Source organism: Cucurbita maxima, unplaced genomic scaffold (genome assembly GCF_002738345.1).
Source record: "Cucurbita maxima cultivar Rimu unplaced genomic scaffold, Cmax_1.0 Cma_Scf00007, whole genome shotgun sequence".
NCBI lineage: Eukaryota > Viridiplantae > Streptophyta > Magnoliopsida > Cucurbitales > Cucurbitaceae > Cucurbita > Cucurbita maxima.
Window position 1 is genome coordinate 1,688,117 of NW_019272023.1, and position 24,317 is coordinate 1,712,433.

At 37.1% G+C, this 24,317-nt stretch overlaps 4 protein-coding genes and 1 non-coding gene across 7 annotated transcripts; 4 read left to right on the top strand and 1 right to left on the bottom strand.

Moving 5' to 3' along the window:
• Window positions 1–3,735: 3,735 nt before the first annotated feature.
• Window positions 3,736–10,604, top strand: LOC111481596 (zinc finger protein 654-like). 3 transcript variants are annotated; one of them, XM_023127112.1, is made up of 11 exons: window positions 3,736–4,366; window positions 5,198–5,360; window positions 5,480–5,601; window positions 5,832–5,940; window positions 6,053–6,092; window positions 6,211–6,300; window positions 6,413–6,512; window positions 6,631–6,770; window positions 7,018–7,120; window positions 8,793–9,469; window positions 10,276–10,604. In XM_023127112.1, the coding sequence occupies exons 2-11, from the start codon at window positions 5,219–5,221 to the stop codon at window positions 10,589–10,591; spliced, it is 1,839 nt and encodes a 612-aa protein (XP_022982880.1). In that variant the 5' UTR covers window positions 3,736–4,366; window positions 5,198–5,218; the 3' UTR covers window positions 10,592–10,604. The 3 variants fall into 3 exon arrangements, with proteins under 3 accessions (XP_022982880.1, XP_022982882.1, XP_022982881.1); XM_023127114.1 differs by having other exon boundaries at window positions 3,736–4,365; window positions 5,186–5,360; XM_023127113.1 differs by having other exon boundaries at window positions 3,736–4,365; window positions 5,191–5,360.
• Window positions 10,605–11,153: 549 nt separating this feature from the next.
• LOC111481717 (co-chaperone protein HscB homolog) lies at window positions 11,154–14,283 on the top strand. The gene is made up of 6 exons (XM_023127290.1): window positions 11,154–11,643; window positions 12,098–12,194; window positions 12,268–12,357; window positions 13,378–13,443; window positions 13,637–13,705; window positions 13,865–14,283. The coding sequence occupies exons 1-6, from the start codon at window positions 11,264–11,266 to the stop codon at window positions 14,000–14,002; spliced, it is 840 nt and encodes a 279-aa protein (XP_022983058.1). The 5' UTR covers window positions 11,154–11,263; the 3' UTR covers window positions 14,003–14,283.
• Window positions 14,284–14,372: 89 nt separating this feature from the next.
• LOC111481564 (putative pentatricopeptide repeat-containing protein At5g06400, mitochondrial) lies at window positions 14,373–17,680 on the bottom strand. Its single transcript, XM_023127056.1, has one exon. The coding sequence runs from the start codon at window positions 17,670–17,672 to the stop codon at window positions 14,532–14,534; it is 3,141 nt and encodes a 1,046-aa protein (XP_022982824.1). The 5' UTR covers window positions 17,673–17,680; the 3' UTR covers window positions 14,373–14,531.
• An 83-nt stretch (window positions 17,681–17,763) lies between these two features.
• On the top strand, window positions 17,764–17,836 carry TRNAR-UCU. The gene has a single exon. It is a non-coding gene; the product is annotated as a tRNA-Arg (tRNA).
• A 2,834-nt stretch (window positions 17,837–20,670) lies between these two features.
• On the top strand, window positions 20,671–24,285 carry LOC111481641 (protein WVD2-like 4). Its single transcript, XM_023127180.1, has 7 exons — window positions 20,671–21,038; window positions 21,846–22,088; window positions 22,163–22,548; window positions 22,640–22,721; window positions 22,812–22,883; window positions 23,485–23,592; window positions 23,721–24,285. Exons 2-7 carry the CDS (start codon window positions 21,849–21,851, stop codon window positions 24,156–24,158), a joined length of 1,326 nt encoding a protein of 441 aa, XP_022982948.1. The 5' UTR covers window positions 20,671–21,038; window positions 21,846–21,848; the 3' UTR covers window positions 24,159–24,285.
• Window positions 24,286–24,317: the final 32 nt, after the last annotated feature.

A 24,317-nucleotide genomic window follows, 5' to 3' on the forward strand; every position in this document is an offset into this window, starting at 1 on the left:
AAAAAAAAAAAAAAAAAAAAAAGTCAAAGATTCTTAAGCAGATTGCTCTTTAGAATATTACCGTTTAAATTTAAGAATGAAAATAAAGAAATCGCTAATAGCTCAAAATCGTCGACCACTAGTTTTGTACACTCGTCGACCAACCCACATTGGTAAAGTAATATTCTAAAAGAAAAGATTTATTATTTCAAGGAATTTACATTTTAAAAAATAATAAAATTAATTAATTGAAACCCTCGATTACCGGTTTGAGTGGTTTCCGGTTAGATTGGTATATTTTGAAGGATTTGTTTGGGATAAGACAGTATATTTCTCAATCAACGGTCATGGGTAGTTGACTTCTCCAATTTTAATTTATTTAAGAAATTATAATTTTTAAGGAAATTCCAAAACTTTCATTTTTTTATTTTATTGATTTTTTTAAATTTTGTTGTGTGTGTTCCAATGTCAAATGAATTTACGTGGGTGTATTGTGCTTCATCTTGGCTTTGCTTGCTGAGTCAGCAATAGGTAATAAATAAATAAATAAAATAAATATATATAGCTATTATTAGTAGCAATATTTTTTTGGTTTCTTCTTATTGGGTAAGTGAGGGAATTTCCCAAAGCCTTAGTGGGGCATATGTGCAAATATTTGGACTGCACACGTGCAAGTCATAGGATGGCACGTGGGTATTTTCTTTCAAAAGGAATGGTTTGGAATCTAAGAAGATTTTTCAAGACTGTTTTGCCTCTTCCTTCCCATGTGAGACAACCCTTTGCCCAATTGCCCAATGGGGATTTTACAGGTTGGCTTTTTCTTTTTTGATTTTTTTTTTCTTTTTGAGTGCCTTCAAAGTCCGGTAAGTTATCATCTTTTATCAATCCCAAACAACCATTCTCGATACACTTCAATGATTAAAACCGTTAATTATCATTTCAAAAGTCGATAATTTGATCTCTCATTTTTATAATTGTCTAATTAAAAAATAATAATAAAAGCTCGAAATCATAAATAATAAATATATTTTAATAGAAGGATTTAATTTTTTTTTCTTTTTTAATAACAAATATAAAAATATATTGATAAAGTGCATGCGTCACACTAGCAAAATGGACGGTCAAAAAGTTAAAACAATAAAATTGACCAATTTCGTTATATATTTATTTTTTTGGATAAAATTAAACACACACCGTTGGATTAACCGACCAAATCAGCTTAAACTAATCCGTTCTGTGTTTCTTAATATGTTTTATTAAACGGTACATTATTATTATTTTTATTTTTTTTGAATTTTTTATCAATTGATCCCTAATTTGTAGAATTAGGACGAAAATAGTTATATTTTGAAAATTCAGAATTTTTTCAATTTTAAAATGTTATTCTACAAAACTTTCCAATTTTTTATTTAAATCATTAAACCCGAATATTAGTTTTGTCTTTAAATTTTAAACTAAATAAAAGTTTATAAATGCTATAATGCATTATACAACTATTTATACCTAAATAATTTAGGCTAAATAATCACTTATAGAATAGGAAATAAATGCGGAGTTTTAATGGAAGTTTGACATAGTAGAGTAACACGTGGTATACACATTTTAGCACCATTAAAACATTAGTGTAAAGACCATAAATCAAATATCCCAATATAAAAATAATTTAAATCATTACTAAATTATAGTTGCACTAACTTTAATGACATTCATAAAAAATAAAAAAAAAATCCTATTTTATTTTAAACGTTAAGTCAAACTTTTAGTTAATGGAAACCTAACCAAATGCTTATAGGATTTGTTAGGTTGCATAATTTACGGCAATTAAATTAATTTTATAATAATATTATTACTATTATTACTATTATTAAATATTTTAAGTTATTTTCCTAAATTATCCACCGCCCTTTTCAAGTTGGAACTCCATCTCAGCAAGCGGTCGGTTTAATTTCTTTTCCTAATTTCAGTGATGTCATTCCCACTTCCCAAATTACATTATAAATTTATTATTTTATTTAGAATATAATATCAATCTTGAATATTATTTAAATTACATAATTTTTAATTTTTTATGTTTAATTCTTGTCCTAAACATGAAAGTGGCGTGATTTGTAGTGGCGAACCGTGAGGGGAAAAGAGACGTGGGAGGTGGGCCCCACAGCACCGTGGACAAAGCTGGCCACGAGTTTTAGAAAGTGGGTGGTGGGGTCCACTTGTGTGACATGCCATACCTACCTATCATCAGCTTCCACGTTTTCGGTTCCTAAAAATAGTCCTGATTGGATTAGCCTAACAGTTGTTGCCACATCGGATTATTGGAGTTGACTCATTCCTTACTCTTCCAACTCACCACCGCACACTTAAAAGTCCCATTGTATTGTATAGAGACCCTGATAATTACGATCGTTCATGGTTAATAATATATTTAAAAATTATAAATAAAATAAATTATAATTTGTTTTTAGGTGGGTGATTTAATAAAATAAAATAAAGGCCTATAAATTTGATGGAGGGGTTTGAAAGGTTTGGAATCCAAGTAATAAGGCCACCATTATATTTTGCTTCTGTGATGTGGGGATGTTTGTGTGACAAACAAACTTTATTGCTTCACTTTTCAATATTTGAATATTTTGTGCTTCCTCAAATGGGTTTACCCAATAACCCAAATAATTAGTGTTGCCTTTTCATTTGGGGTCAAACGTTTCCTTTTTGTCACGCCCCATTACCCCCCTCCAAACCGCCATAATCATAATTCAAAATTAAATTATTCGCCATCACATTCCCCTGCATCTTCTATGATATCATCTGCTTACTAAGAGAATTGCTCTAAGTAAAACACGCTTAACTATGGAGTTTCTATGATTGAGCCACTGATAATAAATGTGCACCTTGTTGGTATACGTATTTTCTTTAAACTTTTATTAGTTATCTATCTTTAGGATCCCTCTCATTCTAATGTAATGTCAATTCATTCATGTACCTTTCATTTAATCGAATATCATATTTCAAATGTGATGGAAGGAAATAATAATGATTTATTTGTTTTTAATTGTTAAATATTCTACGCACTTTCAAATAGAGAAATCGGGCCCATAAACCAAGCCTCATAAATGGGCCTTCTTGGTGCGCCTTTGTGGAGGGTAAAGGCCCAATAGAAAGCCTTGTCGTGAATATAAATGGCGTTGAGTTTGTTTTCTCTTGAATTCAATATAGATATTTCTTCTATGGATCAAATTCAAAGAAATCCCTAAACCCTAAATTAAACTTTTTTTTTTTTAAAAAAAAAAGAATTTTCAAATGAAAATTGAGTAAATGTTACCATTTAAATTTAATGATCACTAGAACAACCAACTTAATAGTTAAGTTTTTTAAAATCGGAGTTGGCGGGTCGATGTCAGATCCCACATCAATTGGAAAAGGAAACAAATGATTACTTATAACGATGTGAAAACCTGTACTTTAAAATCTTGAAGCTGATAGGGACAAGATCTTTTCGAAATAAAGTGAACAATATCTATGGTGGACTTGAGCTGTTACAGTCTAAACATGGTACGTTACAAAATTATTAGCCATATTATATCAAAATTGAGAGGAAATCTAAGGACGTGTAAGAATTTTTGTCATCCCTAAATTCTATCCAATTCGGACAATAAATTTAACTCTATTTTGAATTTTCGAAAATGGGGATATAAATGCACACGAACCAACCAAACTGACAGGTGTATTTGCAAGTTCGTTTGGATTTGTCAGAATTCAGAAGCTCAAAGCTTTGTGAACGACGATTATCCATAAGTTGGTTGGAATTAAATTGGAAGGGACAGTTGAATACAGTTGATTGTTCAGAATTGATTTCTGCGTAAGGACAAAGGCAACGACGTGACCATCATTCGGTTCCTTCGAATCTTACGAACCCAGTGCTCCGCGCCAAGTCACCCCTTCCTTTTTCCTTCGCCAAATTAGTTTTCTTGATAACCCATCTCCTTGATTTCCTCCAAACCTCTTACCCTTCATCAATTTACTCTGTTTTTCTTCAACCCCACCTCCAAAATGGCTGTTTTCAGCCATTTTTTCTAGTTGTTGCCATGGGAGATGGGTTAACTTAACGTATTCGAACAACCCTTCTTCGGTTTCATACGTTTCTTCTTCTTCTTCTTCTTCTTCTCTTTCTCCCTCGATCTGTACCCTTTTTTTCACTTAGTTTTCTGGATTCGATTACTTCTTGAATCCTGTGATTTAGCGGTGGAGTGAGTTAGTCCCAAGGGGAAAACGAACGCCTGCCGCTGACCCTGTTTCTGGATTTGCTCGTATCAGCTGTCTTTGTCTCCTCACCGATGTGATTTGTATGGAATCTTATTGAGATCTGCGTTATCTGTCGGGGAATTTTATCAGGTATCATTCTGGACGAGTTGAGATGTTTTTGTATATGTTGACTGATTGCTCTTCAAATAGCTTCAATAGTGCAGAATTTGGACTGTTTTTACTATAGTTTCATCTGGGTACTTCCCCTATTTCTTGCATTTCTGAGTTCTGTCTTTTGGTTTAGCTTGCAACCAGGAATTTGGATGTTTATCAGTTCATATCACCTGCTTACTGTTCTTGATTTTCGAAGCATTACCCTAACCCTGAAGCTTTTGTAGATCTTTGAAATTAGCTTTTATTTGAACCATGTTTTTTGTGTTGAATACGTGCAGATGGATCTCTTTTGATCTTTTGATCTTTTGATCTTTTGATCTTTTGATGATGATGGGTTTGCTTAAGTAGCATGTGTGATTCTTTCAATGGGATCTTATTTGCTCATATGAGTAAAGTATTTAGAGAGTCCTTTTGAGTTTAAGAAATAGTTCCTATGAGCTTGGTTGTGAGATCCCACATTGGTTGGAGAGGAGAATGAAACACCTTTTATAAGGGTGTAGAAACCTCTCTCTACCAGACGCATTTTAAAAACCTCTCTCTGCAAGCGGTGGGCTTGGGCTGTTACATTGGTCGCGTCCTCTTCGCACGGACCCAATTGTTATTTGAAGTTTTTTTATGTTCTTAAACGTACTTCATTTGCACCATCTGATGTCAACAAGGCATGCCATAAGTTTGAATGCTTTGTTTAAAGTATTTACAATCAATCAAGTTTGAATATGGTATTAAGGCTTCAATAAACATGTGGTTAGATGCCTACTGATTGTGCATTTTCCTTGTTTTGTTTCAATTTCTTGAGAAAAGGAAAAAAAAAAAAAAAATCAAATGCAATATGGAAAAAAGGAAAAGAATCACACAGTACAGGGAGAGGCTAGACAAAACACTCGCATCTACCGACCTGACAACCCAGGAGTCTATCAAGTCCCTTGTGTCTAATCAACTTCGTTGTTTGGATTCGAAACATGAAACTGAAGGTTGGTGATGGACTGATGGGTCAGGATGTTTTGGAAAATCTTGAGCTTCTGTATGTCTTTGTCGTGTTGGTTTAGCCATCCATTTCTGGAGGTTCTAATCTTTCTTTTATATGTTGAAGGATGTAACGATAATGTAGTAGCGAGAAGAACCGCTGAAGTATCAAATTTTCTTGACATGTTGAGGAGTGCTTCCAGTAATAGTAGCAGCAGAGCTTCTGAGACGGTGCATTCTGAATGGAAAGTATGCTATGCTCAAATTTCATCTTCATTGTTTCTATTGTTTTTGATATTCTGGGGGATAGCTTGTATGTTTCCATGCAATATGCAACGTTTTGAAGCTTTGACAAGCTGTATAGTTGTTGCTGCAACTTGTTCTTACTCCTATATTTCAGAAAATGTTAAATTTTTCGTTTAATCCAACGGTTCATAGCAGTTGGATTCTATGATTACTTAAAATCTTCAATATTCCAGACAAAGCACGATGATGAAGAGTTTCGGGTTATGTATCGTGAAGGACCAAAGGGCGCTCCGTATCATACATTACTTGTTGAAGGCTTTGTAGATGGGCCTGTTGATGTTTGTAAGTGTTACTGACAAACACTTGACTTTATCCTAAAAATTTTAAGCTAAATCACATTTAGCCTCAATGTGATTGATGTTCATGGACACAACTCCAACCAATTTGTCTGCAGGTTTGTGCGCTTCCTGGGAGTCTGAATTGTATAAGAGATGGTGAGCATAATCCTTTATCTCTTATGGTTTCTTGGTCAGCCATAGCTGAACCGCTAAGCAATGTGACGTTTGTACGAGTCTTAGTCATTCGTTTCCTGTTTCGAATGCTCTCCATCAGGTGGCCTCAATTTAATCTGCCATCTTTCAAAATTCTCACCAGCAAATGTCTCGAGAAAGTACGGATCAGTGAACAGATCACATTAGTAAGGTGTGTCTAGCTATACTGTCAGCACTTACACACACACAAACACACGCTCATGGATATCAACATTCTTCATTCTCTTTTGAAATACTGAACTATTAATGTTCTTGAAAGCAAGGGTGAAGGTTTCATGGCCGCTGTCGACCAGGGAGATCGTTGTGCACTACTTTTTGTTCGAGTACTTTCAGGATGATCTTGTCGTTGTTCTTCTGAACTCGGTAATATTTCAACAAGATTATGCACTTCTAGACCTTCTAAACCGAGGAAATTGTTGTGCACTACTTTGGCCTAACTTCTAGATTGAAATCTGAATACAAAGATCTTTGTTCATTTCAGATATCTGATCTGGACAGTATTGATATAACTACTCATGGATTCACCAGGCATGCTATCCCGGACCCAGAAGACGTAATAAGGATTGATGTCGTGGGAGGCTTCGCTATACAGAAGGTGTCAGATACTCGGAGCTACTTCCGGTGAGAAGTTTCTTTCTCTCTTCTATCGTTGACATTAATTTACTAAGCCTAGCTATCTCCGGATAGAGTTTGTAATGCATGCTGGGCTGTGAAAGAACTTGAGTATTAAAATTGTCATCCATCTGCTATAATGCACCACTATGGGGCTTGGAATCCGCCTATCTCGCAAATTTATTGTCCTGGAAGGGATCCTTTTTTGCTACCTTGTCCATATCATATGGAACTTGAACTCTGAAAAATCTTGTAGGACAATAGCAAACATGGATATGAAGCTGGATTTTGTCCCTCCATCGCTCATAAACTTTGTCTCAAGGCAACTCATTGGCAGTGGTTTTCGACTCTATCAAAAGGTTATACATTTTTCGAACCCAATATAATCAGGAACTAATCATCAAAAGCATGGTACTTGTTGCTCTATTTTTATAGTTCTCATTTTCAAATGACTGATCCTACGTTGATTCTACATTGGTTGGAGAGGGGAACGAAGCATTCCTTATAAGTGTGTGGAAACCTCTCCATAGCATACGTGTTTTAAAACTTTGAAGGGAAGCCCAAATGGGACAATATCTATTAGTGGTGTGCTTGACTGTTACAAATAGTATTAGAGCCAGACATCGGGTGGTGTCCCAGCCTCAAGAGGGTGGATTGTGAGATCCCACGTTGGTTGGGGAGGGGAACGAAGCATTCCTTATAAGGGTGTGGAAACCTCTCCCTAGCAGACGGATTTTAAAACCTTGAAGGAAAGCCCAGAAGGGAAAGCCCAAAGAAAACAATATCTACTAGCGTGGGCTTGGACTGTTACAAACAGTATCAGAGCGCCAGAGATCGAGCGGTGTACCAACGAGGACGCTGGGCCCCCCAAGAGGGTGGATTGTGAGATCCCACATTGGTTGGAGAGGGAACGAAACATTTTTTTACTGTTACAAACAGTATCAGAGCGCCAGAGATCGAGCGGTGTACCAACGAGGACGCTGGGCCCCCCAAGAGGGTGGATTGTGAGATCCCACATTGGTTGGAGAGGGAACGAAACATTTTTTTACTGTTACAAACAGTATCAGATCGAGCGGTGTACCAACGAGGACGCTGGGCCCCCCAAGAGGGTGGATTGTGAGATCCCACATTGGTTGGAGAGGGAACGAAACATTTTTTTACTGTCCCCCCAAGAGGGTGGATTGTGAGATCCCACATTGGTTGGAGAGGGAACGAAACATTTTTTTACTGTTACAAACAGTATCAGAATTGTGAGATCCCACATTGGTTGGAGAGGGAACGAAACATTTTTTTACTGTTACAAACAGTATCAGAGCGCCAGAGATCGAGCGGTGTACCAACGAGGACGCTGGGCCCCCCAAGAGGGTGGATTGTGAGATCCCACATTGGTTGGAGAGGGAACGAAACATTTTTTTACTGTCCCCCCAAGAGGGTGGATTGTGAGATCCCACATTGGTTGGAGAGGGAACGAAACATTTTTTTACTGTTACAAACAGTATCAGAATTGTGAGATCCCACATTGGTTGGAGAGGGAACGAAACATTTTTTTACTGTTACAAACAGTATCAGATCGAGCGGTGTACCAACGAGGACGCTGGGCCCCCCAAGAGGGTGGATTGTGAGATCCCACGTTGGTTGGAGAGGGAACGAAACATTTTTTTACTGTTACAAACAGTATCAAAGCGCCACAGATCGAGCGGTGTACCAACGAGGACGCTGGGCCCCCAAGAGGGTGGATTGTGAGATCCCACGTTGGTTGGAGAGGGAACGAAACATTTTTTATAAGCATGTGGAAACCTTGTTTTAAAACCTTGAGGGGAAATCCATAAAGGAAAGCCCAAAGACCAAAGAGAACATTATGAACTGATACAACCAAATTTTCTATTTGGTTTGACCAAGCATACTCAAATAATTCATTTGTAAGAGGTTTGGGAACTTGTAGAATAACCTTCAAATTTTACCTGAAATGCAAGTATTCCACTCTTATGTTCTACCGTCGTCTTAACATTCCAATTGTCAACAACATTGCAGGTAGTGGCTTCTATGTTCAAATCTGATGAAGATTTTATGAATGCCTTGAAAGACCCACTGTACACTCGTATAAATGAAGCTCTCTACGGGAGGAATCAACAAGATAAGGTGTTGGAAGAAAATGAGCTCAGTTTTCAAATCGATCAAACTGGAATGCATCATTTTCAAGAGGTGCATCTGGAAAACTCGACCGAAGAGTCGCAGGAAAACTCGATGGAAGATGAGAAGGATCATGTCATATACGATGCAAACGAGCCCACAAAAACTGCCATGGAAATTAATGAGATTGAGGAGGAAGAGTACATAGAAATTAGGCACGATGAAGACGAAGATAGAGATAAAGATGCCATTTTAGGAAGAAGTATTGCAGAAAAATGTAATTTGAAGGATCGAAGAATCACTAAAATCAGTCCAGAGGTGGAAAAGGCTCTGAAAACTTTAGACGACGCCATTTATATGATGAGGAAACGTAGATCCAATACTGAAACAAAGGTTGCTTCTTGCTCGAGTGATGAAAAGCCTCCGGATATAGAGAAGGATACTGGAAATAACTCGAGTACTTCGGAAGACAGAAATGTTCATCCGAAAGTCGAGCTTTCTGCTAGTTTGTCAAAGAACAAAACCACTGAGAGAGCTTCAATTGAACCAGCTCAAACTAGTTCTAACCATAGTTCCAGGTAATAGTTTTGACTAAACCACTCCATTTTCTATGATGTGATCATAATGAATGCTTTCAAATGATATCTGAATCAGATGGCATTTCGTGATCTTGGTTTCTTGACATTATTGAGTTTGTTTCTGAAGCATCATGTTCTGTTATATATCTGGATCATACCATCTTAGTTAAACTGATTCTATGGGGGTATTATATAGCTATTGTTATTGTTTAGCCATGACGAACTTTGTAGGCCGTAACTCTCCTTCGAGCTGCCTTCCTTGTGAAAATCCACTGGGTCAACCCTAAAGGCTGAATTCCATGGTCGAGGTTGTAGCAGCCCAAGCCCACCACTAGCATATATTGTCCTCTTTAGGCTTTTCCTTTCGAGCTTCTCCTCAAGGTTTTTAAAATGCATATTCTAGGGGGAGGTTTTCACACCCTTATAAAAAATGCTTTGTTCTCTCCCTCAAAGGAGAACGAAATATCCTTTAGAAGGGTGTGGAAAGATCTCCCTAATAGACGCGTTTTAAAAACCTTGAGGTGAGACTCGAAGGGGAAAGCACAAATAAAATAATATTTGCTAGTAGTGGGTTTGAGCTGTTACAGGTAAAGACCGTTTGAAGTGTTGCCAAGACAATATCATGTGATCCAAGAAAAAAGCGTCAAGTCTAGACTTAAGCTATTACGATATTGAATATATCTGATAAGTTTTTTTTGGTGTCAAATTCAATCGGTTGTTCTCTGAGATTAGCCGAGTATGTATCAAAACGTACATTGATTTAGACAAAGAAAAGTGATCCATTTTAACTGAGAATTGTACTGCAGGCGTTTAGGATCATCAAGTTCTTTGTCCAAGGATGTCAACCACAACAAAATAGTTCCAGCATCTCCGGAACAGAGAATTTTACCCCTTGCACCTGCTGAAGTTAACCACACAATGTCGAGTTTCATCAAACATGGACCAACCAAAAACTCGAATTCGGATCAAAGTTCAGATTATCATGTTAAGCAACCGACCGGTGAGCGTAATGGCGTCGACGAAATCAGCGAAATCACAGTGGAGAGGTATGTAAGGAACAGAAAAACCCGATACTGGTGCTTTCCGGGCAGTCCGATGGGGCTTAAGAAAGGAAGGAGCTGAAATCTAGTTGAAGGTGAAGCAGAAATGGCAAAAGCTTTTCTGAAGAAGCCACCCTCAACTCATGATTTAACAGAGTTTCTTCTTAACATCTTACTACATCAGTAAAAATATTGATGTACCTTAGCTTTCTTTTTTTTAAGTGATTTTAACTAATAATAAATATTTATTTTAATTAGTGGAACTCATGAGAATTTGAATTATTTTGATTTTATTAAGTATGATCGAGTGCAATATTTTATAATATATCGAGATAATATTTTTTTTTAGGGAGTTCCAAGTTCACGAACTCTAATAACTGAGTTTATTACTAGTAGATATTGTCTGTTTTTCTTGTTACGTATAGTCGTCCGCCTCACGGTCTAAAATGCATCTATTAGGGAGAGATTTTACTCTCTAACCAACGTGTGATTTTACTATCTACCCTCTTAGGAGACTCGACATTCTCGCTGGCACCCCGCTTGGTGTCTAATTCAGATATCATTTCTAATAGTTTGAAACCACCACTAATACATACATATGGTCAGTTGGTTATGTATAGCCGCGAGCCTAAAAAAAGAGAGATTTTTCGTTCCCTCTATATCTCACACAAGCAATTCTAACACACTGTAAAACCTCGTTAAACCCCGGGGGAGTGGATTCGGTTCCAAACAAATCGAATCGATTCTTCTTCCAATGTCGAAGGCGAAGCTACGATCTTCACTTCTCGCCGTTCTGCGCTGCAATACAGCTCACTCAACCGCCATTAATTTCCCAAATGTTTCCAATTCGGCTCTATCATCCCAACTTCCGTCTAATTGCATCTCACTCTCGCAACTTCCTTCCACCGCAGAATGCTTTCGGCTGTGGCGATCCTCTAGATGTGAATGTCTCAACAATCTCAGATTTCCCTCGAGGGTTTTTAGTTCTCGATCGGCAGAGGCGTCGGACCTGAAACTTAGGTGCTGGAATTGTGGCGCTGCGGCTCCAACGTCAGTGGTGTTTCTGGTGTGTGATTCTTGTCGGAGCATTCAGCCTTTGGACCAGTCGGTGGATTACTTTCAGATATTTGGCTTGTAAGTGTAAAGAAAAACAAGAATTTATTTTTCTTTCTTAACCTATTCTAATATTGTATTAGTAGCTGAGAGAATAACTAGATGATGGAATTTGATTATCAACTGATTATGGGAAGGGATGAAAGATTTGAACTTAGGGCTTGATGGGTCTGTTAAAATTCTTTTGGGTCCAAATAGAATGAAAAAAATTCTGATGCATCATCAATTACAAAGCTTCTCTTTCTCTTCATCTTCTGCTCTGTTCATATTGCCTCTGAGTACTCAAAGTCCAAGGAAACTTTGGCTTATTGTTTTTCAATTTCGAGAAAATTGATGTAATCAACCCGTCATGTTTCTTTCCTTGAACCTTCCGCCTCATTTACTGGAGGGCATATGGGATTCTTCTCTGACTCATTGCTAGTAGGTGGGAATTATTGAAATGATGTATAATTAGAATTCCTAAATCTTTTTCCAGGGAAAAGAAGTATGAAATTGGAGATGTCAATCTGGAGAGCCAGTATAAAGATTGGCAGAAGAAATTACATCCCGACTTAGTTCATTCAAAATCAGACGTCTGTCTCATTTCATCTTTGAGAAGTTTGGTAATCTTTTAGGCTCTAATTTTCCGTTTCTTGAGTTTTGTAGAGAGAAAGAGAATATGCTGCTGAACAATCTGCTCGGGTGATCGATGCTTACCGCACTCTTAGTAAGCCATTGTCGAGAGCAATATATATTGTAAGTATGCTGTCTACCTTATCATCGTTATTAATTTTTGCATCTTATTTGTGTTCTAAATGCCATGCTATCATCCATTTCTACCTCTAGTTACTTGAAGTCATGTGATGATTTAAGCTGGGTAATTGGAATGAAACATTCTCAGGAAATTGCTTCATACCAAGTTTCCTTAATAATAGTTCCTTTCCAACCCCATCCCACTTACACTATACATGGAAGTGATGGACCAACATGTGATGGTAACTAGAATTGAACCAATTGATTGAGCTTCTTCATAATAGTTGTGCTATGAAAGAATTGTTTGCAACTATTTTATATGATTTGGTATTTTGGAGTTAAAAACGTCTCGTGTTTGAGTTTTGATGCAGTGGGTGAAGGTAGTTTTCCCATTTTTGCCTAAAGGGGCCGAGCATATCACTCAATTATAGGCTCGGGCATTTGAGTCCTAGAACGGGCATGGGATTGTTTGGAAGGTCTAAATGGAAAGATGTGGAGACTGCACTCTTAAGCATAATCCTAAGTGATGTTTAGTGTTGGGATCAAATAACATTTCCTCATGTGAGATCCACATCGGTTTTGGAGGGGAACGAAGCATTCCTTATAAGGGTGTGGAAACCTCTCCCTAGTTGACGCGTTTTAAAACTGAGGCTGACGGCGATACATAACGTGCAAAAGCGGACAATATATGCTAGTTGTGAACTTGGGCTGTTATGTCTCATGACAACCAAAGTTCTAGGAATTGTTTGCTTTCTTTATCGTCCCTACGCCAATTTTATTTCCTACTCGGACTCTTGAATAAACACTATTAGAAGAGAATATCGGTTTATTTCCTACTCGGACTCTGTAATTTGATGTTTGTGATCTTGGTTTATATGCATTATGTTTAAGGCATCTGCAATCTAGAATATCAGTTTTAATATTTTCTCGACTTCCTTTCTAATTTCCAAATTATCTACATTCTAAAATATTTGGTCTTCCCCTCCAATGAGCTTGTAAGATTATATTGCCATCCTTTTTCAGCTGAAGCTTGAGGGTTTAGATGTCAATGAAGAGGATACAATATCTGAACCAGAGTTGCTAAATGAGGTAACTAGTAAGAACCTAAGTTCGACCCAGTCTGAGTTATTCAGTTCTATGAGAGCTTTTGGCTTTCTGTTTGTAAAAGCATTTTATGAGATCATTTCATAGATCATGATAAGAAACTCTTTCAATGCTCAGACTGCAAGCTTATGTTCTACTTACAGTTGATTTATATAAAGTTACCAAACCCTTATTGCAGATTATGGAAATCAGGGAAGCTGTAGAAGATGCATCGGGATCTCAGGAACTAAACCAGATTCAGTCACAGGTGCTACTCGGCACTTGTTCCGATTATTGTCTTTATTGTTTTTCTTCTTTATACATACGCAAGTTCGGGTGGGAGATTGGAGGAGTAAGTTGCATTTAAAGAATTAAAGAGCTTTTTATGATGACTTAACCTGTTTCATCTGCCTTCTTGTTCATCTAGATGCAAGAGAAACTAAATCATTGGTCTAACACATTTGCAAAAGCATTGCGAAACCGGAACTTCGACGATGCCATCTCGTCTATCCAGCGAATGACCTACTACGAGCGGGTGAAGGAAGAAATTACAAAGAAGCTTTAGTGCAGGAGGTATAATCCATGGAAGCACTAGGTGTAGAATTCAGTCTTTAACTTCCTCTTGAAATGATTGCTCATATCTCAGTTTTTTAGTACTTAAAAGTTCATAGATTGCTGGTTAATATTCTAGCTGTGAGTAAAAATTTCATATTTCATATCAGTTTTTGTGATTCTGATGTTGCCGAATGCTGCCAATCTCACTGTGTATCAATAAGGAGACGGAAATTAAGAATGTTAAGAAACAGCCTACATACAATAAATACTCATTAATCTGTCTTGGAGAAATTTTGTGGGCTTATTACAAAATTTTCTATTGTAGGAATTTTGCGATTATAAAGTATACTCATTCATTACAATAAAACTCAATAGACATGTCAACTTTTAGCTTTCTTAAAGCCAACAGTTGGATTCTTCAACTTCAAATTTAAAAAATTGGTAAGAAAGTCAACCCCTATTTCTCAATGTATTCTCAAGCAATCTATCAAAGCCTACAAACACCTCTAAAGGAACATTCAAATGCTAAAAAAAATATATCATATTTTAAACTTTCTTCTTCTAATTAAACCCAATTTTTGTTGAAGTACATCACGAGCCAAAATATGCTTACCCTCCCTATTGAGCCCAAAGAAAACTGTCCTGAAGTTAATACTGCTGGGAGCAATCCCACTGTCGAGCATATCAGATATAATCCGCAGGGCTTCTTCAGACCTCCCTGCTTCACACAGACAAGAAATCAGCATTGAATAAGCTTTAAAATCAGGAGAAGGTCCATTTTTCTTTATATAATGGAAAACCTTCCACGCTTCACCAAACTTTCCCATGTTCATATAGCCATATATCACTGCTGAGTAAGTAGCAATTGTTGGTTCACAACCCTCCTGCAGCATCTTTGCAAGTATCTCCAAAGCTCTTCTTGTTTGATTCTCCTTGAATGAATGAACTATGAATGATGTGTATACATGCACGGTCGGATTTATACCGACCTGTTTCATAGCGTTCATCTTCGCCAATGCCTCGTCCGTTCGCCCCCTTTGTAGAAGTCCATGAATGATGCTTCCGTAAACGTAGTTATCTAGTTTAGATCTCTCAGTCCCTACCTCTTCTAGTAATGTCAACGCCTCGTCTAATTTCCCGACGCGACAAAGAGCTCGAATATACAAAGAGTATATGAGAGGAACCGTGAAACCGACATTTCGAAGGTAATCTATGCATCCTTTAGCATCTGAAAGTCTATCAAGTTTGCATAAACAACCTAGATAAGTTTCTAACAATTCCTTATCAGGAATGTACTCAGAATGAATCATTTCTTGTAACAAAGTAATGGCTTCATTTACCTTCCTCCGTTTTGATCCGCAAAGGGACATGATCAAATACTTATACGTATTGGCATTTGGCTTGATCTTACTTTGTTTCATTTCTTCAAATGATTTCAATGCAATCTCTGTAAGACCCGCTCGACCATATTGTCTAATCATGATTGTCCAAGTATCTGGAGTTATTAAGCAACCCTTTCTTCTCATTTCATAGTAAAGACTTCTCATGTGCTTGAAATCTTTCCCGAGCCCGGCGACTTTAATCGCCATGTTGTAAGTTTCTGTAGTATGATTATAGCCTGGTTGCTTTCCTACCCAAGCAAAAAATTGTAATGCAGCACAACCATCCAAACTACATTTGCGCAACATCTCAAGAACGAATTCTGTAGTGAATTCGATGCTGCAGTTCTCCAATGCTTTCTTAATTTGTTTCCAATCTGTTGAAGATGACAGGATCCTGTAAACTTCATCAAGATCCTCCTCTCTGTAGTTTCTTGGAAGTGTCTCCGTGTGACAAGTAATACTTGTCGGTTCGGAATGCTCAAGGTTCACCTCCATACGAAGATCGTTTATCTTGGGTGCATCGTCTTCTCTATTTACCTCACATTCCTGTGGAAAGAGTTCAACTTTACTCCTCATTTTCTTTACCTTCTCTAAACTAATCATATCTCCCATTTTCTCCATATAAGACACTACTGATCGAAACAATTTGTCGGGGACAACAATATTCAGTTCGTGCATCTCATTCAGAACCTTGACTACCTCATCGGTTCTTGAAATCCTAAAAAGCTCCCTGATGAAGACTGAAAAGGATTTCCAAGTGGGCTTGTTTTCCATGGTTCTGAAAACGCTCCATGCTTCAGATATATGGTTTTGGCTGACATGACCGGCAACCACAGTCATGATAGCCACCGTATCTAATTCGATCGCTTTTTCCAGCATCTCTTTATAAAGCTCAAAACCTTTCTCATACTTGGCCAACCTAAAGAGGTGTTGCATTAGTTGTGTGTAAGTTGAAGTAGTAGGCAAATAACCAATTTCTTTCATATTTTGAAACAGATCAAGAGCCTTCAAGATATCATTTTGCCTTAAATACCAATTAATGATAATTCCATATACCTTCCCATCAAGAACAGTTTTCCTCTTCATAATATTAACCAGTTCCAAAGCATCCTCGATCCGATTAGAGCGACAGAGTCCTCCAACCAGAATCTCGAAGAATTTCGGGTCGAGTACTATACCTTTACTATTGAGGTCATGAATGAACTTCAGAGCTTCTTTAATTCTCTTGGAAATGCAAAAACTCTTGAGAATGTAATGATAAACATCATGTTCTTGTACCTTAAACAATGCTACCATGTCCATTGCAATGTCAAGAACAGAGGCAGTATCTCCTGATCCAGCAAAACAACTCAACAGCACCTTGGACATTTTCATGTCGACAACTCTAATTCCTTGCTTGACCATCTCACGGTAGAACTCCATGGCAAGTTCAGGCTTTCCAGCAGCAGAGAGTGAACAGATCAAAGTCTTGTAAACAACCCCATCTAGCTCACACCCACTTTCCCTCATCTTACTGCAAACCATCAAGGCTTTTCCAGTTAACTTTGCATTGCCATAGAGAGAGATAAGAATGGTCCAAGTCTTGATATCTTTCTGCAAGGAGTGATACTCCATTTCCTCCACTAACTTCTCAACGAGCTTGAAATCTCTGGCTTCACCAGCAATGCTAAGCATTATGTTGATAACGCTAGTTGTAAACTGAAACCCATCTCTGGATTTCACCCAATTGAAGAACCCAAGAGCCAAATGAGGGAACTTAAAACACCTCTTAAGAACTTTCTCCACAACCTCAGAACTGAACCTAACATCCAAACTTCCCAATCTCTCCTCCATCGAAACTAACCCATTTCCACCACGAACGGTGGCTGCAACTTGATGTACAACCGAACTAACATCATTTTCTTCCAAGACAACCAATTGGATACCCTCAGTTTCCTGCTCGGCATTTTTACAAACACCTTGGGCGCATAGTAACTGTTCTTCCCCATTCAAAGAGTCCTCCGCCGCACTTTCTTTCAACCCTAAATCCCGAGAAGATATTTTATCATGAACATAAGTTTCCGAACCCAAGATCTCAGTAATCTCATTGAAGAGCGACCTGAAGCTTGAAGTTTCAGCCGTTTCCGGGCACTGAGATTCTTGTGTTCTACCTGAACGAGAAGAACTTATTCGTTTTCTTACACGAGTCGAGAAACGAAGAACCTGAAGCTGTGAGAGATGAAAGCGAAGAAAATTCAGTGTTGATTTTGAATATGGAGATTGGAAGCGGATTAGCTTTCGCATTCTTACAATGATCATCTTTACAGATTCATTCCGGTGAAATAATACAATTCTTGTAAAAGAAATTTACTTGAAGTTAATAAACTAAATATACTAATTTTCAACAGTAGCGCTCGTGGCCTAATGGATAAGGCGTTTGACTTCTAATCAAACGATTGTGGGTTCGAGTCCCACCGAGCGTGTCTTTATATTTTATTTTTTCTTAAATTTTGATACAAACGATTGTGGGTTCGAATCCCACCGAGCGTGTCTTTATATTTTATTTTTTCTTAAATTTTGATACAATTCGACAAATAAAAAATCAAATGATCGTGGGTTCAAGTCCCATCAAGCGTGCTTAGTTATGATTTTGCCTAGGCAAGAAATCTCGTCCCGATTCGGGTTTCACTCACAATAATCCTCAACTTCTGTGTCGATGTTTTGATTAAAATATTTATGTATGGAACGACTTTGAATTTTAAAACATGTTAGCGTCAAGTTCATTACTAGCTGATATTGTTCGTTTTGGTGTATTATGTATCGTCATCATGCTCACGAATTTAAAACTCGTTGAAGAAGTTTCCACACTTTTATATGAAATATTTCGTTCTACTATCCAACCACTGAAATTTCACAATATATCTGCTAGCGGTAGACTTGGACTATTTACAAATGTTATCAGAGCCAACTACAAGACGGTGCGAGGCGTTGGTCGGAGTGTGGCTAGACCTTCTCTACAATAGACGTGTATAAAGTGAAAAGCATACAATATCTTCTACTAAGTTATTGTTGAGAGATCTCCGGGGGGAAGGAAATGTTTAAGATGAAGGACACTAACTTCAATGGTCCATTTACTTTTCGTTTGCATTAAAATCAATGATTAAACAATGTTCCATCAAATTATTAAGGGAATGATTCTCTGCTAGGTTCATATACTTTACCTTTTTCATGCACATAACAACACAAGTATTTGCAAAATTATTGACCAAACATAATAAACTAGACGAGAAATAATTCAATCTCGAAATGGGCCTAACTCATCAGTATTAATGATTAGAAAAGAACTACCAGATCATGAGTTTTTGGGTGGTGGTGAGCGTTATAGGTATAAAAATTATACTTGAAGGGAGTCTTCTTAGTTCTTGATATGGTATATGTCCGGTATGAGCCTATAACAGATGATAACGACCCTATAAAAAAAGGATAAATTATGATCAGAAAATTATTAGAAAATGACAAAGAATGATTGTGGGGAAACTTATGCTTAGTAAAAAACATATAAGCCAACAACTATGGGTCCCTCTCACCATCAGCTTCATCCCCAACGTCTCTTCTACAATTATGCTATTAATGATTTACTTTTTCATCTATAAAAGGCTAAAAATTAAATTATCCTCTTTCTCTTCCCTATTTATGTTTTTAATTTTTATTTTAATAATCTACAAAGACCGAATTAAAATATTAATTATAAAAAAATTAATATATAATTTCTATTTTCAACATAATTTTTATTATAAAAATATAAAGCATCCTAATAAAGTTTTATTTATTTATTATTATTTCTTCCTTTCATCTTCATTTAGTTATTCTTTTAGAATAATTAAGGGTCCATTTCACAACTAATTTATCTACTTTATGGGGTTTTTTTAGTTCAAATTTACTTTAATGTTTAAAGCCAAGTTTGCTTTGAAATATTTTATATATAATTTTAAAATATATTTTAAGAAATAACATTCTAATTTTTTTATATGAAAAATAAATTGCCTTTTATCTCTATGTAATTTTTCCATTTAGTAGAATCTCTATTTTTTTTTATACATTTATCAATTATAATTATTTCTCCTCATAATATATTCCTCTCTTTTTCAATATTTAATTTTAAATTAAAAATAAATTATAATTTGATTATTATTATACAAAATGTGTGTATATATATAAATAAAAATTACAAAATGTTTAGGCTTCAATCGATGTAACGTTTTAAATTTTTTCTATTTTTATTTTATTTTTAAATAAATTGATATTATAGTATTTTATTTTAATGAAATTGATAATATATTGATTAAAAAAATGATTATTTTTAAAAGTTTAAAAATAAAAAAAATGACGGTTTTTTTTTTTTAAATTAAACAAAAATATTTATTTATTTATTTTTAAAAAAGGCATGAAAATGGAAAAAGTCCAAGGAAGGAACGGGGTTTGAGTGCAACGGACCACCCACCAAATTGTATATAACGAGAGAAAAAAACGTGAGAGTATGATTGGGTCCTCATTCAATGGACGGCCAGGATTGCCTTGCCTAAATCTAAGATTCCGTTCTTCAATCTTTCCCGCACGTTGTGACAGCTCATGCACCGTTGGACTAAGCGGTGGGGACCCACATCCATCTCTTAACCTGGAGACCAATAATTTTCTTCGGTTTTGCCACGTCAGACTCTGGTATGACTCCCCACCATGCAGTCTCTTTCCCCATGTTCTTAAACAGTTTTTTCTTCTCTGGTTGGATTTCAATCATTGGCTGGTTTGCCAAATTACTCTTTTGCCCCTCTTGCTCTTTTCTCAACTATTTTATTTTATTATAAAAATACGAGTTTAGTTTGTTTTTCAAAAACAAAAAATAAATTAAATAAGGGCTGGATTCTATGAAATTTGATATTTTTGTCTCTATATAAAAATTAGGTTTTTATTTCTAAATTTTAAAATTTTTATTTAATTAGATTTTTACTCGTGCATAGGCCGACAATTACTTTATATAATCTCTTATTTTTAAATTTGTGTCGACATATTGCTTATCAGACATATCGTAACCAGTTGAATTAAGTGGGTATTATACCGACAAAAGTTAGCACTAAAATCAAATTTATACCTTAAATTATTTAACCCCATAAAAGGCATTTAAATTGGAAAAACTTTGTTTTTGTCATTTCCCCACATCCAAACATTTAAAAAATAAATAAAAATAAATAAAGTGGCTTTTTGGTCATTTTGGAACTTCTCATTTATCTATATTTGCTTAGAGAGAGAGAGAGAAGAAAAATCCTTTATAGTTTTGCAGTACCAACCTTTCTCTGCACTCTGTCTGTCTGTCTCTCTGTCTTTCTTTCTCATCAGACACACCATTGTCACCAACCTTCTGTAGCGTTCATGGTGAATTCTCTCAAGCACTAAAGCCATTTTAGTGCTTCCTTCTAATCTAAAGCGTTTTCGATCTGCTTTTCTACTCTTGCTCTGTTTCAGTTTCCCAAGCCTTCAACTTCAATTCAATCTCTGCCGTCATACTATTAAGAGAATTCTCTGATCCTTCATCGGAATTTGATCTCTGTTCTTTGCTTCTTCTGTTTAAATTCAAGAAATTTCAAACCCCCACATACCCAATTTGTATTGGGACGGGCGCATATCGATTTTGTAAGTTTATGTGCTCCTTCTCTAGTCAATTGGATTTTGGGTTCTTGTTGTTTCTGAGAATTCTGTTGATTTTATGCTTCTGTTGGTGTTAATTTGATGCATGGCTTGATGGGTTGTGTTTTTGTTTCTTGATTTGGGTTTTTGTTCCTGTTGTCATCTCTACTTGCGTCTTCAATGCCCTCTAACTGTTTGATGAAAGTCCGCAGCGAATAATCGTTTATTTAATCCTCTGTTTGGTTGTTAATAAAGATGTCTGAATCATAGAAAGAAGTGTATCCTAGCGTAAATATTAGCACATGGAGGCTAATTGTTTTCTTTAAAAGGTTTTGAGGCTTTGAATCATGGACATGGTAATGTGGAGCTTTTTGGGCTGCCACTTTTGGAATTTACTGTCGTCACCATAGAGGTTGATATGATGGGAATGCTTTTTCATTTTAGAAGTATATGTTTATGGGGTAATTAGTCTCAAGGCTTTGTACATATCAAAGGGTCGTTCACTCTTCTTGTGTTCGACGAATGGCACGACATGTTTAGAGATCTGTGATCTTTCATGTATGCTGCAATCCTCATTCATGCTCAACATATAGCTTGTTTTTTGGTCTTTTGCAGGTAGTGTTAAAGTTGCAATACTTTATTTGTCATATTGGCCTATAGGCAGCAGGGAATATAGTTATTTACTGGTTTTCATTTTCGACGTTTAAGCCAAATTCTATCGGCGTTCAACCTGATTTTCCTTCATCTTCAGTTGGTGCTTGTTACATTTGCTCAACTGATGTTGCTAATGCTGGCGATCTTTTCACTTGTCAGGTGATGGAATCTGAAAATGGAGTTAATATGGAGGACGAGAGTTGTGGAGTTGAGTCGCCACGAGTGGATAATTCAGCTGTGGATTTGACTAAGGAGAGTGACAATGTTGACTGTGGCCAAAAAGCTAGAACTCCGAACGAGATTTCTGAACCAGTGGCAGAAACTGACAACCTTAATTCTTCCAAAACTAAGATACAAGCCTCTATGACCGTTCCCAAGAGTAAAAATGTAAAGACTTCAAAGGTACAGTCATACATGAATGGATTAAGACTCTATGGATCTATTATTTTTCCTAATGAAATTGTTGTTCACTCCAGGATCCTGGAACAGCAGTCGGTTCTTCAAAGAACAACAAACTGACCAAGGAGAAACCAACCTTAACAAGCTTTGCTCAGTTTCCTCGACCGAGCAGGCGAGTACTTTCTCAGAGCCTTTCGTTTCCGACGAGAAGGGCTAGTACTGTTGTCATGGACAAGAGCATTGACAAATATCCAGTTAAAACTGTCACCAAACGCATAGGGGAGAAAGTTATTAACTCAAGGACCCAAATTTCTGAGGATGCTCTGCTGAAGAATTCAAGCAAGAATGCGTTAAACAGAGTGAGGACTAAGGGAGTGAACAAAAACACCGTAGAACAGAATCCAAAACCAGAGAAAACAACATTCCTCCCTAAAGAGGATGACGATGTTCACTCCACTTCCTCGTATGGTTCTCATCACTTGAGGCTGCTATTAATTGTTTGTTTCTGTTTGCTATAGTTTTATTAGCTGAAGCTAATTTTGTATTGTCATCAGAGGTGCCACTCCACGGGGAAGTAGAAACAGTTGTCCTGGTTTTGCTTTCCGGTTGGATGAACGTGCCGAAAAGAGGAAGAAGGTTTGAATGGACGTATATGTTTTATTCATTGCTTGTTTGTAGATTGTTTTAGATGCAGAAAACATTACATTTTCTGTTCTTCAATGGCAGTTCTTTTTGAAGCTAGAAGAGAAAACTCAGGAAAAGGAAGTTGAGAAAACTAATCTGCAGGCCAAATCTAAGGTATTGAAGATTGCACACTTTGATCCATAATGGCACTTCTTCCGTTCAGTGTAACCTTATTGTTCAAGTCCTTGCCATCGTCTCTGCTCATGGGCCGCGTGAGATCCCACATCGGATGGGGAGGAGAACGAAGCATTCTTTACAAGGGTGTGGAAACCTCTCCCTAGCAGACGACTTTTAAGAATGTTGAGGAGAAACCTGAAAGGGAAAACTCAAAGAGGACAATCTTTGCTAACGGTGGGCTTGGGCTGTTACAAATAGTTTCAAAGCCAGACACATTGGGCGATGTGCCAGCGATGAGGCTGAGCCCCAAAGGGGTTGGTGGATCCCACATCGATTGGAGAAGGGAACAAGTGTCAGTGAAGAAGTTGGGTCCCGAATGGGGGTGAATTGTGAGATCCCACATCAGTTGGGGAAGAGAACGAAAAATTCTTCTTAAGGGTGTAGAAACCTCTCCCTAGCCTACGCGTTTCAAAAACCTTGAGGGAAAATCCAAAGAGGACAATATTTGCTAACAGTGTGCTTGACGTTATATGGGCGGCCAGTTTTTCCTGTTGTACTTGTTTTACCAAACTCATTTTCTGCCTTCGATATCTTGCAGGAAAGTCAGCAAGCAGAGATTAAGCAGCTGAGAAAGAGTATGACATTTAAAGCAACACCAATGCCAAGTTTCTACAAGGAACCTCTTCCAAAGGCTGAACTAAAGAAGGTTATTGAATTACTTGATACTGTCAGGCTGAGTACTCAGGGGGTCATTCCTTTGAAAAACTCATGTTCTTTTGTTTCTCTTTGCCTTCTGATCGATTACATAACCATATTTTTCATTAATCTACACAGATACCGATCACCCGCCCGGTATCACCGAAGCTTGGCAGACATAAGAGCTCAACTGCTGAAGCGGGCACCTCAGTTCACAGTCCACATCAGAACGGCGAACCGACCAAGTCACCAAAGGCATTCCAATCTAACTCTGAAAAAGTAACCATTAGTTTGAAGAAGGCAGCTAAAAAGCCTCAAACGAAACTCCATCCGAACGAGTCTAAAACTGGAGGAGCTGCCATCAAGCCAAAGTCAAAGATCAACAAAACCGAAAGACAGCACCCGAAACCCGACATTGCAGAGACTACGAAACAGCAGGAGAACCAGCCAGTTGATCATCCTGAATCAAACGACGGCGGAGAGCTGAACTCTGGGTTGGATCCTCCCAATAATGAGGAAACGACAGCCACAGCCTCTACAGAGATCATGGCAGCTGAAATCGCAGTTGGAGGCTAAATGCACTTACAATTCTCACTTCCAATCCAAGACATCATGTTTAGAGGTTTGAAAATTTTTATGGTAGGTATTGTGAATACAATGGTTGTGTCAGTTTTCATGTCAACATAAGTATTTGTTCCTTCCATTTGTTTTTTTTTTTTTTTTTTTTTTTTTTTT

What these genes read in the sequence shown, in the direction of transcription:
- LOC111481596 (XM_023127112.1), top strand. Translation starts at nt 5,219, where the DNA reads ATGGAAAAAAGGAAAAGAATCACACAGTACAGGGAGAGGCTAGACAAA. An exon ending in GATACTCGGAGCTACTTCCG is followed by an intron (nt 6,771 to 7,017) that starts GTGAGAAGTTTC and finishes AAAATCTTGTAG; the next exon opens with GACAATAGCAAACATGGATA. An exon ending in GTTTTCGACTCTATCAAAAG is followed by an intron (nt 7,121 to 8,792) that starts GTTATACATTTT and finishes ACAACATTGCAG; the next exon opens with GTAGTGGCTTCTATGTTCAA.
- LOC111481564 (XM_023127056.1), bottom strand. Translation starts at nt 17,672, where the DNA reads ATGATCATTGTAAGAATGCGAAAGCTAATCCGCTTCCAATCTCCATAT.
- LOC111481641 (XM_023127180.1), top strand. Translation starts at nt 21,849, where the DNA reads ATGGAATCTGAAAATGGAGTTAATATGGAGGACGAGAGTTGTGGAGTT. An exon ending in AAAATGTAAAGACTTCAAAG is followed by an intron (nt 22,089 to 22,162) that starts GTACAGTCATAC and finishes TGTTCACTCCAG; the next exon opens with GATCCTGGAACAGCAGTCGG. An exon ending in GTGCCGAAAAGAGGAAGAAG is followed by an intron (nt 22,722 to 22,811) that starts GTTTGAATGGAC and finishes CTTCAATGGCAG; the next exon opens with TTCTTTTTGAAGCTAGAAGA.
- LOC111481717 (XM_023127290.1), top strand. Translation starts at nt 11,264, where the DNA reads ATGTCGAAGGCGAAGCTACGATCTTCACTTCTCGCCGTTCTGCGCTGC. An exon ending in TGTCGAGAGCAATATATATT is followed by an intron (nt 12,358 to 13,377) that starts GTAAGTATGCTG and finishes ATCCTTTTTCAG; the next exon opens with CTGAAGCTTGAGGGTTTAGA. An exon ending in AACCAGAGTTGCTAAATGAG is followed by an intron (nt 13,444 to 13,636) that starts GTAACTAGTAAG and finishes CCCTTATTGCAG; the next exon opens with ATTATGGAAATCAGGGAAGC.